This window comes from Larus michahellis, chromosome 1 (assembly GCF_964199755.1).
Source record: "Larus michahellis chromosome 1, bLarMic1.1, whole genome shotgun sequence".
NCBI lineage: Eukaryota > Metazoa > Chordata > Aves > Charadriiformes > Laridae > Larus > Larus michahellis.
In genome coordinates this window covers 47,856,901-47,872,639 of record NC_133896.1, presented here as the reverse complement: position 1 = coordinate 47,872,639, position 15,739 = coordinate 47,856,901, and the positions used below count along the sequence as shown (strand labels likewise).

General features: G+C 38.0%; 1 protein-coding gene across 5 annotated transcripts in view; it reads left to right on the top strand.

The window, feature by feature from the left end:
- KITLG (KIT ligand) overlaps window positions 1–15,273 on the top strand; it is a 55,911-nt gene extending 40,638 nt beyond the window's left edge. For 4 of the 5 annotated variants that reach the window (XM_074574683.1, XM_074574720.1, XM_074574691.1 and 1 more), the window contains 6 exons: window positions 554–716; window positions 1,615–1,710; window positions 8,432–8,541; window positions 9,030–9,106; window positions 9,391–9,474; window positions 10,721–15,273. In XM_074574683.1, the coding sequence (XP_074430784.1) occupies window positions 554–716; window positions 1,615–1,710; window positions 8,432–8,541; window positions 9,030–9,106; window positions 9,391–9,430 (486 nt within the window). In that variant the 3' untranslated portion in view covers window positions 9,431–9,474; window positions 10,721–15,273. The remainder of the gene's footprint in view (window positions 1–553; window positions 717–1,614; window positions 1,711–8,431; window positions 8,542–9,029; window positions 9,107–9,390; window positions 9,475–10,720) is intronic. The other variant, XM_074574700.1, reaches the window with a different exon arrangement.
- Window positions 15,274–15,739: the final 466 nt, after the last annotated feature.

Below are 15,739 nucleotides of genomic sequence, written 5' to 3'. Positions count from 1 at the left end.
TCTGGCATAACACACTTGTTTGTGAGACCTCAGTGTAATTGGGCTTCCTTGTTTGTAGTCCTGCTCTTATTTCTAGGTACATTATCAGGGATCTCGGCCTGTTTCTGTGCAGTAGTGTATCCCAGCTATTGTAATCTCTTCCCTGTACTCTTATGACAATAGCTATGATTATGTTGTGTTCCTGTGCTCAGATTAAAAGGATCATGTAGAACATCGCAAAGTAATGTGAAATCAAGGTAACTTTTTCAATGAGGGAAATAAAAAAAAAAATGTTTCTTCATTTTCAGCGTAGAATGAGAGAATGTCTTTCATTCCTTGGCAATTTTACAACACTGGATTAATAATTTATTTCTATTTGCAAAGCTAATCTGAAGTTCTCAGATCAGAGGACTTGTATGTTTTATGAAGATTGTATACAGAAAATTTGGTCTTCTGCATGTTAAAAACTTAAACTCTGTTGTGTCATCTTTGGATATTTTGATCATCTGTTGGGGTGCTGAAATGAGCATCTCTCTTGACCTTCTTTCAAGCGGAATTCTATATTTTACCCTAGGATTTTGTAAAAGAAAATGGTCACCTTTATAAAGAAGATCGCTTCATTCCTGAGGATTTTTTTAGGCACTTTAATAGTACTATTGAGGTCTACAAGGAGTTTGCAGACAGGTTGGATAAGAATGACTGCATTCTGCCTTCAACAGTAGAAACACCAGAGAATGGTAAGATGGCTCTCATTTTGGGGAACAGAATCTAAGTAGATATAAATGGGTGACTTCCCTTTGATTTAAGAGATGCTAAGGATCTGATGCTGTATCTCCATGTCTCCTTCCTACTGCCAGTTAAAATTACTACCAATGCCGAAGCTTGTATTTCTGTTCTAAGTCAGAGTTCTATCTGACAGTAAAACTAGTGCTGTCATTCCTAGTGACATCATTCCTTAATGTAATCCAAATAACCTCACAATACTCTGCTCTGTTTCTTTTCATCCAAAATATGTCCTGCATTGTATTTTTACATTGTTGTTCTTCTTATTTTCCATTAATGCTCTATTTAATTTTTATAATGCAGTAAAGGAGCCTAAGATTGCACTACTGACAGGACAGGAAGCTAGGACAAGTTGTAAATTGCAGCAGCCTCAAGTCACCTCCATATTCATCCCACCCCCCCTGAAAAGGGCCACATTTACTTCATTTATAAAATTTATCAGGCTCAAGCCAGGCTCCTGCAGTTCATTCTCATCCTTCCAGTAAATGGAGGGTTTGTATTATCTTTTATTTTACTCTCTCTAGTGACAGCTATTAGCTTTTTAATTAGGGCAACGTATCCAGTTGCACAGTTACACCTGTAGTAACTAGTAGATCAGTGCCTTAGTGGAAGAACTTGTTTAAAGCAATTGCTTTTCCAGAATAGCTATTCAGCAGCAGCTCAGTGTGTAGACATGTTTGCCTCTTAATAAGACTGCCTTTTGGGTCTTAATCCACTTTATAAACAGCCCTGTGGCCAGATTTTTAAAACAGCCCTATGGCCAAATCACAGCAGCCCTATAGCCCATCATCTTATATAGAGGGAACTGTATTTTGAAGTTACATAATGCTGACACACTGATTTTCTATTTAGATTCCAGAGTCGCTGTCACAAAAACATTTTTGTTTCCTCCTGTTGCTGCCAGCTCCCTTAGGAATGACAGCATTGGCAGTAACACTAGCAGTAACAGTAAGTACAAGTGATTGAATTAATATATGTGTCTCCATTTTGTTCTGGTAGCTGGTTGTTATGAGAGCTCAGAGGAAAAGAATGTCATTAATTGTGCAAATTAATGGGAAGTTACTTGTGCCGGATGGTGTACCATGTGTTTCTCAGCTGTCATATTGAAATGCAATGAACTTATCTAATCAAAATTTAGAGATGCTATCAAGTTACAATGATGTGACAGCTCTCTACAACTTGGAGAGGGCAGGTCTCTTCGTTTTGGCTGTCATGAGGTCTCATTAGTCATATGGCCTCAGCAAACTTGGCTGTCCCAAACACTTCATTTTAACTCTCAGAAAAGGAAGTTGCTCCAAACGATCAGAATAGCTGTCCAAAATCAGGCCCAGGGTAGTCATGTGGACAAAGAGGTTGCTTGTACGTTGCATTTTGAGAGCACTGTCAATCCCAAGCTTGACACCAAACCTGAAGACAGTCCCCGTGTTTGCTTGCTGTAGTCACAGTAGGGCCAGCTTCACAGTCAGTGTGATTTCGTTTGAGGTCAAGGACAAAGTCACTACAGTTTTGGCAGTTTGTAATCTTTCTCTGGCATGGCCATCTCCATGTTTCTCATCTGTCTTTGTCAGTGTATTACACGACTGGTCACTGACAGATAATAGAGCCCTGAATTGATGCTGTAAGAGCCTCAACATTACCCGTCATGAGGTCAAAAGGGGTATAGGAATCTGAGGTGAAGAGAAGCAGTGAAGTTTCAGGGGCTTTTAGTGACATCATGTACAACAAGGTGAATACTCTCTGGAGCTTTCCATGTGAACAAAAGAAGGGGATTTTCCTTAGAGGTTTGTGAAATGGTGATTAAAGCTTAACCATGTTGCTGTTTCCCTTGTTCCTGTTTCCCAGACACATCAGGATGACAATGTGTACCTCTTTTACAATTTCCCCCTTTCACTTCACAAGTATCTATGTTGTCTAAATGTGTGATGATGAAGTGTGTGGCTGGCATTCCTTGTGCTTAAGAAAATATGGACAAGGAGGCAGCAGGATGTAGCCCGGTGGGCACAACGGTAGCTCCTGACAATGGGACAGATACTGCTAAGATTGAGTTTCTTCTCATGCTTTTTCTCTAGGGAATGTGTAATCTAGTTATTCTCTAGGGTTTTATCACTATGCGTGCTACCTCTTAGTTGCCTCACAGCTGCTGTCAGATTTGAAGCCCTTCCTGATTGCTTTCTAATTAAGAGAAGTTCTTAAGTCATCATTCCCCAGAACCCCCCGAGTAGAAGGTTAGAACAAAAACCACCTTCAGCTCCTGGCTGCCAGCCTGCCTCTCTGGAAAAGAGAAGTCTCACTGCCATAAAATCCGTGCCAAGAGGTCACAGAGCTGGCTGCAAATAATGTGATGAGCCCAGGGCCAATTATGAGGGGACTAAAGAGCGCAGACCTGTCTCTCTCAGGTCTGAACATGTGATAATTTTTGCTGTCACTGTTAGAGGAAGAGTATTCAGCTGCAGCCTGAAGCAATGGGAATGGATGAAGGAGCCAAAAGAAAGACAGATACATTACAGGAGCATTCAGATGAAAGGACTTTGACCCAGTACAGTGACAGGAGGGATGCCAGGCAGCACAGTGGAGTGTGGCACCTGTGTCTGTACTCTGGGGGGGAGAACAGAAGCAGGTTTATTAATCTTGTTTTAAAACTGGAACTGATAATCAAGTAGGAAAAAAGCCTAATTAAAATAATGCAGTAAGTCAAAGAAATTGCTTGGCTGGCCATATGCTGTACAGGTGTGTTTTAACTGATTATCGTTCTCTTAAGCAATTTATTGGAAAATTGGATATCACTTAACAGCCTTATGTAGAAATGACATGAGGACTGCATGTCTGGGCTGAGGACAGTTTGAACTCTTAATCAGCTTAAATTACATTAACTTGGACATTGGCTGCTGACTCGTTACACTTTAGCTGTTTGTTTGGAGCTTTTTTGCGGGGAAGGACTTGTGGCATCTTTATTGGCATCTGTCTTACTCCCTGAAAATGCTCTTCAGTACTGATTTTAGTTTTGTCTTGGCTTTATTGCTGAGTAAGTTTTCTTTTTTACTTAATCCCTACCTTCTTGGAAGGAACAACAGTGAATAAACCTTATTACTTCCCATGTGAAGAATCCCCAGCACAGGGGATCCTGTCTCCTGGTGTCAGTACTGTTCTCAGAACAGCACCACTAGATTGAAATTTCAAAAAGGAAAACATTTGGAGAAGAGGAGAAACCTGACAAAAGCATCTCCAGATACAAACTACTGCAGTATTTTCTTTTTAAATTACCGTCTTTAATTTTAAAAGGTTTTAAATTGAGCTATTTAAAATTAGGGTTTCTAGACCATTTAGAAGCCTTCACTGTTTGCAAAAGAACCCCTCCAGATTAATAATAAATTTTGAATCTATTAATAAAGTCTCTGTAGTCAAGATGACTTGAACTGCTCCTAATTCTAAATTAAACTGAGACAAACCTGAAGTGCATCATCTAATAAAGTAATTTGTGAAATAATTATCATATAAATTCTATGTAATATAAATTAGCTAAAATACTTTTTTTCATTATGTTGTTACTTTTCATGATGTTGCAGCGTATTTCATGACTTCACTGTTATTACATGACAATAAAATTAAACTACTATAATAGATTAGAATCTTTACTAAATCTACACCAAAAGTCTTACCCCAACTAAGTGTAAAATGGAACAATTATCCTGGGTGTTTTTGGTTTTTTTTTTGTACGGCAATAGTGCTATTTTCATCCTTGTAATATTGAATGTAGATTTGTGGAATGTTCCTACTCCATCTTTTCCCCCATAAAATTCTCAAAACACCACCACCCACATTTTTTTTAGGCTGGTTTATTTTCTTCTGTTTGTATTACATGACTGCAGTCCAATTTAAATTCCAATTAACTGTTTAAGTCCCAGTCTCATTGATATTTCTCTGCATCTTTATAGCATGCATAGTCTAGAGAACTCAGATAAGATGGTTCCTATGCAAAGAACAAGTGTCTGGATAAGAAGTCTTGAGTCCTGATCTCTTCTTTCAGTGGTTGAACCAAACAATAAATAGTAATCTTCCCCCCCCACCCCCCATCAGATGAATCTCATGTTGCTATGATTAAAGCTCGAACAGCTAGAACTTACTAGCTGTTACTCACACTTCTCACTCAATTTAATGCCATGGTGTTATTCTTATTTTCATGGAAAGTTCAGTGTTGCTTTTTTCCATTATTGCCTATAATTTCCACACAGTAATTTAGCTTTATTATTCAGTACTGAGTAGCTCAAAGAATGTGTAAACACAAGCATCTCTATAACTGTTTTTAGGAAGAAGGCCTACTTTTATAATTAAACAAAGAATGCCATAGTTTAAATCTGTAATTGCACAACAGTGTGCAAATGTTCACTCGAGGCTTTAATGCAATTGGTGTTGCCTTCTGTGCCTTTGTTTCATCTTTATACTTAATGAAAAACTCTAATGAACAGGTGAAAGCTGTTCTGCGTTTTTATAGATAAGATCTTGTGGTAATTGTGTTGGAGCTGAGCAGAGGTAAATGAAAATTCCTTCGAGACATATACGGCAAAAAAATTGAGCCAGTGCCTTGAATCATAATTGGTTGCTAAACCTGCACACATGGCTCAAGGTAGAGAGCAGCTCAATAACTTCATTGTGTGGCTAAGTGGCTTTTAATGTAAATATATTTTGTTCACAGCTTAATATCCCAATGTCCATGAAGACGAAACATAAATCAACATCAGATGAGATCAATTCCTTAGGGAATCTTCCACAAGGTGCAGAGTGAGAGCTCTGAGAGATGCTGGCCTTCTTCCACTCCCCTTTTGCACCGTGCTGGATAGAGTCTATTTTAAGTGAATAATAAACTAACTGCAAAGCCAGGAGTTCCTCTGGTGTTGCCCAGGGAGTTCACAAAGTTACTGATACACCTGGTTCCTCCTGTTCCTTCTCCTACTCTGCCTTTACAACTGCTGGGAGTGGGACTCTTTTTGTGTAGAGCTCTCAAGTTTCTAACGGAGAAAAAGGTCCCTATGGAAGGAAAAAAAATCAAACTATTGGCAGCCAGCTTGCTTTCCTTAACTCCCTTTTCTTCATTAGGACACCAGTTCCTGGGAGGTTCTCCAGACTGAAAATTCTCCAACCTGTTCTGGTTTACATGTTACTATAAATAAAAGGCACATGAAGAAACCTGCCATGACTCATTTCATTCTCTCCAGATCTTTCGAGACTTTTTTCTAGACTTGAAAGTAGAATTAAATAATCCGTTGTTGCTTGTTTTTTAAGTTAATTATGAGTTACTTAACTTTCAAATTAATTCACACACTATCAAGTTATGAAAATAAAATCTGTTGCAATTTTTAAAAGGTAGGCTGGGAAGGGTGTCACAATTTGACTGTATTTAGGCTTGGTCCCTGCGTTACAGGTCCCCACGTAGAAAGCTAATAATGAATTCCTCTCAGTTTTCCATAGAAAGCATCTGCATTGGACATGTCTTCTCAGAAATCAGACTCTTCCACTTTTAGATACTTCATTGTAAAGAGAGCTTTTCTGTCATCTAAGATGCTCTGAAATTTGTGAAAAATAATTGTATAATGAGGGCTGTCACTGATCGCCCCGCATACAGAATATTTCTTTAGAAGTTAATATAAAAATTAGCGTGCTTGCCATGACATGCTGCCCAGCATTGCAGAGTAGGCAGAGGATGTTTGAGGTTACATACTCTACCATAACATGTTATCAAATAAATTATGCTCTATATGACCTGAAGAGTTTTTCCTTTGATTTTTATTTCACTTTTCCATTTTTTCTGAAGTTTGCAGGGCATAATCCAGAAAACATGACCATCCCCATAGTATTTACATAATTCAGTTGTATAACTCAGCGGTCTGTCACTGGGAAGAATGGCTAATGGTATTAGGCAAAGCAGAGTTGCATTTTTCTTGACTAGAGCACAAGGGCAATATAGGATTTTTCTTCTGAGAATACAATTCAGATAAAGTAACGACAGGATTTTTTTTTTTTTAAATGCTCAGGCTGGCTCTGCCCTGCTTGAATTTGTCCAGATTTCCTGAAGGTCAGTCCTGCAAGAAACCTCCTCTCTGCCTAGCCTGGGATGGACAGTTTGAGAAAAGATATGCTCCTCCAGTTAATTTCTGCTCTTAGTTCTAATGTCTGAGCAGACAGAGGCAGACTAATCGATAGCCTCTCTTCTTCAGATGATGTTCACTTGTGTAGAACTTTGTCTGCTATCTTTCCCTTCTCTGTAGACAGATTTCTGTCATGGTAAGCTAGCATTGGTTCTGCTTGACCAATGTTTCCTGTTAGTGTGCTGGGTCTACTGGTTGTAAATAAAATTGAAGCTCCTATAGACAGAACCTAGAGTTTGTAAACAGTGTATGAGATACAGAGATACATGTAGTATATGAGCATATAAGATGCAGACTATTTTTTTTCTTACTTTTTAGTTCTGTCTACTGCGATCCTAGAAAGCACAGCTGAATTTCAGGGACAAAAAGAACATTTGTGTAAAAGCTTGCAAAATGTTAACCAGAAAACCTCAGAGAGTTGAAAATGAGTTGCTAGTTATGAGAATGCTCCTTTCTAAACTAAAGTGTTTTCTTAGAGGCTGTTTAATAATGTACTAAATGCACATTGCCTGACCCAGTATATCATACATACATGCTTAGACATTTGCTGTTTGCATGAGTCACACAAATTTAGTGTTATAAGTCCATTTTCATTTCTGTATCTAATCACCTACACTTTTTCAGTGCTTACAGTTTGGTTCTTTTCCTGTAATCTGACAATACACCCACCATTCGAGCTGCAGACACCAAATCACGAAATGAACTAAAACTGGGTGGATGGTGTCTAAACTGTCAGTCTCCTATGGCTCGCTTTGCATTTCAGAAGGTGGATCCCAGGGTGACTCTGTAGGACTTTTCACATCCTGCTCTTGATTAAATAACTGGAGGGCCACATTTTAGTCTCAGCATGCGTATAGCTCCCTGTGAAGGGAATAGAATTGCTTATGTACATATGGAGCTCTTCCGTGTAAAATGTAAAAAGATATCAAGAAATGGTAGCAACAAAATAACACACAGCTGGACTTCAAGGTACAAGGGTTTGGTCTTACTGAGGTCAGTGGGACCTTTTCAGACACACATTAGAAGTGAAGTCAAGCTTATTTTGTTAAATTAACCTCCCTCAAGAGACTTCGTGTTGGTCATTCATTAGTGGCAAGGCAAAGTGTCTATCTGCAGTCAGTGGGATGCACCTTATACAACTTAAGCAAAGGCACAAAGTGACAGATATATTCTTTTCCAAAGAATTACTTTGTGTTACAAAATAAGACCTTTAAAAATTGATAAACCCCAAACTTTGAAATTTTGGAAAGAGAAAGTTCTCTACAAATGACAAAAAGAGAATTAGTGTTGGAAGTATTCAACGCAGCTGTTCCAGAAATAGGAGGAGCATCCTTGTGGTCAAAAATTTCCTATGAGATTTTGTTTGAAGTGTGCCTCGTGTACACAGCACTTTGAAGTATCTGTTCTGCTGTTTAGGATGCTGTTAGGTACGTGGTGCATAAAAGTGCTCTTGCTAATAGTAGTGTTGCCCTGAAGATAGTTTGCTGCTATAAATCTGTCTTCACTAACAAGAACATCTGTAATTACAGAAGAGGCACTTGGCTTCATTAGCAGCTCCAGCCTGCAAGGGATCAGCATAGCACTGACTTCATTGCTGTCTCTTCTTATTGGCTTTATTTTGGGAGCCATATACTGGAAGGTAAGGAATACTGCATTTAGTGATACTACATTTCATAGCTATGGGGAGGCGGGAAGAACAGAACCATTCTGCATTTGAAAGCGAGACATCTCTTTTGATCTTCACTGAACTGTGTGACATGCTAATATAAATCTATGTTGTCAAATTCTTGGATTCCACCACCAAAGTGCAAATCCTATCTTATCAGCATGATAGCTGTCTAATTGGAAATTAAAAACATGGGATTCCCCCAGTTTCCTGGTTCTCCTATTTTATCTTGAGAAGAGGATTCTTTTGCCTTTGCCCCTTGTGCCCCTGCCTACAGTACAAAGGCTTTGATAGTAAATTATACCAGTAGCAGATATATGTTAGAGGACAAGATTTGGCCTACATTTTGCAAGATGACTTCGATATTGAAAATCTGAAGCAAACTGAAACATACAACAATTGTTTAGGGAGTTGTTAAAGAAAGCTTTAGAATACTTATATTTAATGCATTTTCTGCCTAGAAAACACATCCCAAATCCAGACCAGAAAGTGATGAAACTACACAATGTCACGACTGTCAAGAGGAAAATGAGATAAGGTATATTGTTTCACTTCATATACATTTATAGAATTTTCCTTAAAAGGAAATTTAAACAGGTTACATTCTCCATCAGATGTCTTCTTAAATATATGGCATATGTTTTTTTCTCCCTCTTCCCTGATAAATTTGTAATATTCATCTGTAACTAGGAAGACCTAGTAGGAAACATAAATTCTAATACTTTCAGTTCCCTTTTATTGTAACTAACTGATAAACCATTCAGTTCTATTGCCTTGAAACACTAGCATTGTAGTAATAAAATACCTTTTTTTTTTTTTCAGTATGTTGCAGCAAAAAGAAAAGGAACATCTACAAGTGTAGCTGTTGCTTTTTCTCCCTCAACACTGTTACTGTTTCGTGTACTGGTAAGTTGTTGCAGTTGAGAGTCTTACCATAGGCTTAACAACTTTTGGCTGCTGAAATATAAAGTGAGTCAGAGTCCATTTTAGGAAAAAAAAAACCAAAACAAACTTGCTATCAGTAGGCTTCATTTGTCCCTAAGATCCTTAGCAGCTAATGTAATTAATCCTGTATCATTAATTTAGGTGTTTGACTTTTAGCCTGAATGTTACAAAATGACATATGCCCGAATTCCAAAATGAAGGATGGCTACTGCTTCTCCTTTTTGGCATGAGAACCGGTACAGAGAAGTCTTCGGCCGTTGTCCTACAGCTGTTTCAAAGCAGCGTGACCTGAAAAACACAATCGTTAAACTAGCTGGTGAGTGTAGGAGAACAGGCCGAGTAGAGCTGAGCTTCTCTTAATTGTTGCTTACTCATCACAGCTTGCAGTCTCTGTAGCCTTATCTGGTACATCATTCTTGCATCTTCTCGTATGTAAGAGTGAGCAGCAAAGGCGAGTGGGCCTTCTCGTTCCCAGCTGTCCTCTGCACAACATTGCACGTCTCTGGCAAGGGGCTTCTGACCGCAGGAATCTCTGCAGGACCACAGCATCTCTGGCAAGGGTCTGGAAGATGCAGGCAGCACTGAATGCTTCATTTTATAACATGAGTGGAAAGAGCAGCATAAGAGTACAACAGGCAGTCCAGGTTTTGCAGGTCATCCTGTAGCGGTCACTCTCAGGTGTATTACAGAGTGTTCGTTGTGATCTAGTGAGTTAGCTGAGTTCGTTAGCTACAACTCGAGAGATTTCCAGTCTCTCTAAGTGCTTTATGCTAACATCTGCTCACTGAGAAGGGAAATCATCTCTGCAGTGGACAAGTTGTTTGACTTTTACAAAATGTAAATAAACTCAGAGTGATATTGGCTTGTCCAGACGATTTCAAAGGGAAGTTTGCTGCCAGAGATTGCCAGATACCAAAATGCACAAATGTAACAGTTCTGTAAAACCATGAGAGTTTTTTCATCACCATAGATGATGTCAATGAGCTTTTGCAGGCAAGTGTGTTCTTGGACCAGGAAAATACATCTTACAACAATATTTTTTTCTTTCAGAATAAAGGAATGTCTATGCAAGTGTCATTGAATTTATCCATTTCCAAAATTATAAGAAAAAATGTTTATGTCATCTGTCTTTGAAAAGCTCTACTGTTTAGTAATACAGAGAGGAAAACTAATCAGCAAAATTGTAATTTCTGGTTTTTTTCTTCAGGCAGGTAACAGTTCCATGTTCGCTTCATAAATGAAGCAGCTTTAAGCACATTCGTATTCCTTCTGGAGTGACAGACTGAGTCTGCATCTGTTGTTGCTGCCCATGACTCCATAGACATGATATAGAAATGAGGACAATTTGTGTTTGTTACTGTGAAACCAACACTGAATTGAACAACGATAAGAAGAGTGTGCACTTAGCAGGACTGTATCTTATGTGAATATCTACCTTGTGTGGCATTTGGGGATTTTCAATTGCATTAGTTTTTGCAGCTGACTCTGCCAAACAAAGTACATCCTGAACAAAAAGCATCTTTCAAATGCCTCCAACTATGTGTAATCATTGAAAGTCATAAATACCTTTGCATCCTTAATTTAAGTTCTGTGTCCTCTACCTTACCTTGGTGTCTTCAGATGGAGTTCTCTGAACTGACAGAAAACGCAGAAATGGATACAGATAACATACTCTTCAATGTTGTATATAAAACTTGAAAGCAAAATCATTCCATGGCCCCGTGTTCTAGCCTTTTACTTATAAGGAGCTGTGTTTATGCCTGGCAAAGGTCGTGTGTACAGCAACATGTGGTCTCTATTGGGTGCCAGGTGGCTGCTTGCCCACCCCAGAAAGCTTCAAGAATTCATCAGTGTTGGTGGTCTCTGTTCAGGAGGAGCAAATACTGGATGAAGACAAAGTAAACAGGAGGTGAATGTACCTCATGGAGCTTCGAAGCATTAAGAGTAACTGCTGGGTGTGTGAACACTGGTGAAATTTCCAGCGATGCCAAGGGAAGTGAAAGTAAGGAGTCTGAATTGCGTTCAAACATCAGAATAAAGACAAACCCATGAAAGGCATTTTAAACGCTGAAGATGCATGCCATTGATACCTTGTCTTTAAATGTATAGCATAGAAAATCTGAAAGATCCTGAGAATGTATTTAGCATTTATTTACATCAGCTGTAATTAATGTTTGCATTGTGTTTTAAGTGATTAGTAAGCTTTAATATCCTGGCATTCTCCACTCAAAGTTAATTCTCTCAAAACAAAACAGAAAGGCTTTTTTTCTCACTTGTCTTCTGCATCTATTGCTGTTATAGCATCCATGGAATCTGTACAGGATTGATCTACAGACATGCATTTTCAAGTAAATCCTAAAAATAACATGGTAAAAGTTATAAGTGTAGTTGTGCATATTATCGTCTTGGCTCTTTCCAGATAATGGGTATGAATTATTTATCTGTATTAGGGGTTTGTACTTCAGAAGCTAAAGGTGGCTCTTCTGATGACAATCTGTCGTCTGTCATCAAACCGACCAAGTCAGCACAAGTTTTAGTTTAAATAACTTGCAAACTTAATAAAAAACCCACCACCCTTCTAAAGTTTTCCATAAAGTTAGAGTTGTCTTTAAAGTGTATAGTTACTTCATTTTTTTAAGAATTCTTGTGGAAATTTTAATCATCTGATGAATTTTCTGAGAACCATGCATAAAAGGAATATGACATACATATAATATATACGTGTGTGTGTGTGTGTGTGTGTGTGTGTACTATTAGTAAAACTGATTTGTCTTTCATACTTACCAAAAAGAAAAAACCTCAAAACCTCAAAACCTTACTATGTTTGATGACAGAGCTCATGTGTGCATGTAGCCACTCTGCATGGAATTTTGACCCTACTGAGATCAATATCGAAACTTCTCATGAATTCACTGATCCAAGGATTTGATCATGTGGAAATATTTTTTATTTATATTGAGGCCTTTTTGCACTTTCTGAGTGTCAGAAAAGGGTCCTCAAGCCCTGCTTAGCTGGTATAAATTAGCACAGTTCCATTAACATTAACTGAGCTTTGGGGTTTGCATCATCATGGACCTGTTGGAGTGGGTCCAGAGGAGGGCCACGAAGATGATCCGAGGGCTGGAGCACCTCTCCTACGAAGACGGGCTGAGAGAGTTGGGGTTGTTCAGCCTGGAGAAGAGAAGGCTCCAGGGAGACCTTATAGCAGCATTCCAGTACCTGAAGGGGGCCTACAAGAAAGCTGGGGAGGGGCTGTTTGCAAGGGCATGTAGCGACAGGACGAGGGGCAATGGTTATAAACTAGAGCAGGGTAGGTTTAGATTAGACATTAGGAAGAAGTTCTTTACAATGAGGGTGGTGAGACACTGGCACAGGTTGCCCAGAGAGGTGGTGGAGGCCCCATCCCTGGAGACATTCAAGGCCAGGCTTGATGAGGTTCTGAGCAACCTGATCTAGTTGAAGATGTTCCTGCTTACTGCAGGGGGGTTGGACTAGATGACCTTTAATGGTCCCTTCCAACCTAACAGATTCTATGGTTCTATGATTCTATGATCATCTGAGGAACTTCTCTTAGTCTAGATCTAAAGAGGCCTAGTGTGAGAATTAGGCCTTAATTTTTATTCAGAAGATGCTGGAGCACTCACCACTTAATAAAGAGTAATCAAGGTTGCTCATAACTTCTAAAAAGCAAGTGCATCCCAAATTTTATCTCTGCAAAAGTCAAACAACAGAATTACCCATCTGCAACTCAGTCTCATTTGACATTGTGTAGTTCTTTACTCACAAGGCCCTCAGACTTTGTGTTTCAATCTTATTTAACAGTTAGCCTGAAAAAAATGTCAGCATGACCTAATTGATGAGAAATTTGCACCTTATTGGTAATGTGGAGAATAACTGTGTATTGATTTTGACAGAATGGAAACGTATCCACAATAAATGGAAGCAATTATCCTTACACATTTTACAAAAACCTTAAATACTTCATGTTGCTATACAATATGTTCTCAAAGCAAGCTTATGCATTTGATGCTTTACAGTATTTTTCTCCAATTCAGTTAAAAAAAAATCTTATATTTATTCAAGTTCTTTGTTCATAATAATGTTAGTTCTCCTAAATGTGTTTTTCCAGAAAATCGAATACACAATAATGTTGCACATTGGTGTCCCCCGAATTATACTTTAATGTTCAAAATGCACGACGTTTTAGGCTCTTTAGTCTACTGTTCAATACTATAGAAAATATCAGTTGTAAATTGAAACATACATTAAATCCAGATAGACTACTGCAAAATGTTCACCCTCCAAAAGTAACATCTTGAAATAGTAGCTAAGTCACTTTCCAGTAGTGTCGAACACTTTAATCTCTTCCGTGGAGCAGGGCAGATTTAAGGCTACATGAGAACAGAAAGAAAATTCCAGCTTCACATCACAAACATTGTTCTTTAAATATGCATCAAAATTGTTCAACACAAAGAGTAAAAGAACTGTTGTCAGAGCTCCTGGATTTCCTGTTCTCTGCACCTTTTGAGAGATCTGAACAAAATTTGGGTGTTCTCAATCATTTTTGCAAAGCAGAAAGACACTTCTAGACGTTTGTTGATACAGTGGATAACTCGGCTCTTGGAAATATGATCGTGAAATTATTTGAAAGTTTCTGTGCCCAATTTGTCTACCCACTGAGGGGGCCCTTACTTCGGATGTAGGAAATTTTGAAAGACTACTGGCTTGTGAGGCATCTTTGAAATCAATTAAAATAAGTTACTGTTTAGTGGGAGTAGGGGTGGCAGAAATAGTCCTTTAATTCCTTCTTTATCCAGTTTAAGCGATTTAACTTATGAAGAGTGAACAGTTTTTCAGTCGTCTTTTTAGGTAGACAGAGCCCATGCATTAACACAGTTAGAAAATGAATGCCCTTTCTCTTAAAATTGAAATTGGGGAAAAGTGAGTGTTGCATTTTTTATACAAAGGTCAACCAAATTTGTTTTTCAGATATCTGTGGCTTTGTGTGAAACAAACATTTTTAGGTTTTCTTTGGAGTAGTTGAACTTTGCATGTAATTAATAGTGGCCTTGTGACAATAAAAAGCAGATAGTGATATACTGAGTATCTCAATGTGCTACTTTAGATGTGTGTTTACTTGAATAAATTAATGGTACTTACTTCATCACAAGGTCATTTTATAAGTAAGCTTATAAAATGTGCTATACTATGGATTATGTGTACAACCTGCACATTTTTTAGATTCTGATCTTCACCAGCTCTGTTTTCTCTGTTGCTCTCTGTAATATGCTGAAACTGTTCAGTACACACAATACAACTATTAAATTGAAAAGCTAACTGTATATATAAAATACAGATATTTCAAGTTAGATTTACATTAAAGAACTATCCGACATTCTTCAATTCAGGAATCTGATTCAACTGTCTATTAAATGCAGATCTACAGTAATGGTGGCATGTTGCTATTATGTTATCAAATTGATGGAACGCGGAAACTTCAGACTCTTTAGTGATAGAGACACAGACGTTTGCTGGTTGTATCATGGGCAAATTCATTTATTTCAATGTAAATGTCAGCACAGTCTTGCATAGTTACATTCTGACTGAAGGTAATCAACAAAGTTTATAAAATGTGATGTGTATGTATATATGTGTCCTCTTAAAGATAGATGTTTTCCCAGATCCTTTTTTATACCAGTTCAAATTTGGAATTTACATTATATACATATACTTTATTGTTCTAAATAAAGATATTATGCACTGCCAAATAATTAGTACATTGCATTGTGTCGGTCCCGCTAAAACCTTTTTTTAAGTTCTGTCATCTCCTGGAGGAATTTTCTGCTGGAATATATGCTACTTGATGCAGACTCCTTCATAATACATTTAATTTCTTAATCATGCATTTTGAAGTCTTGTGCCACCAAAGTATATGTCCTCATTATCAGCCTTTTGTGCTGATCTATAGTATATCTGTGATTATAAAAATTATTCCAACTTCAAAATTAAAAGTTTCTTGTAGGTCCTTAATGAGCTTAAATTTGTTTGTGCCCTGATTTAGGCAGTTTCTAACATTCCATTCTTGCTATTAGACACATATTGGGATTTTATTTTAATTTACCACTAAAAAGTCTGAATGTTGCTGATGCACATCTTTTGCAGTAAGTGGCATTTACCAACAATAACAGGGATTTTCAGCTCTGACCAGAGCTTATCTTGTAAGGGT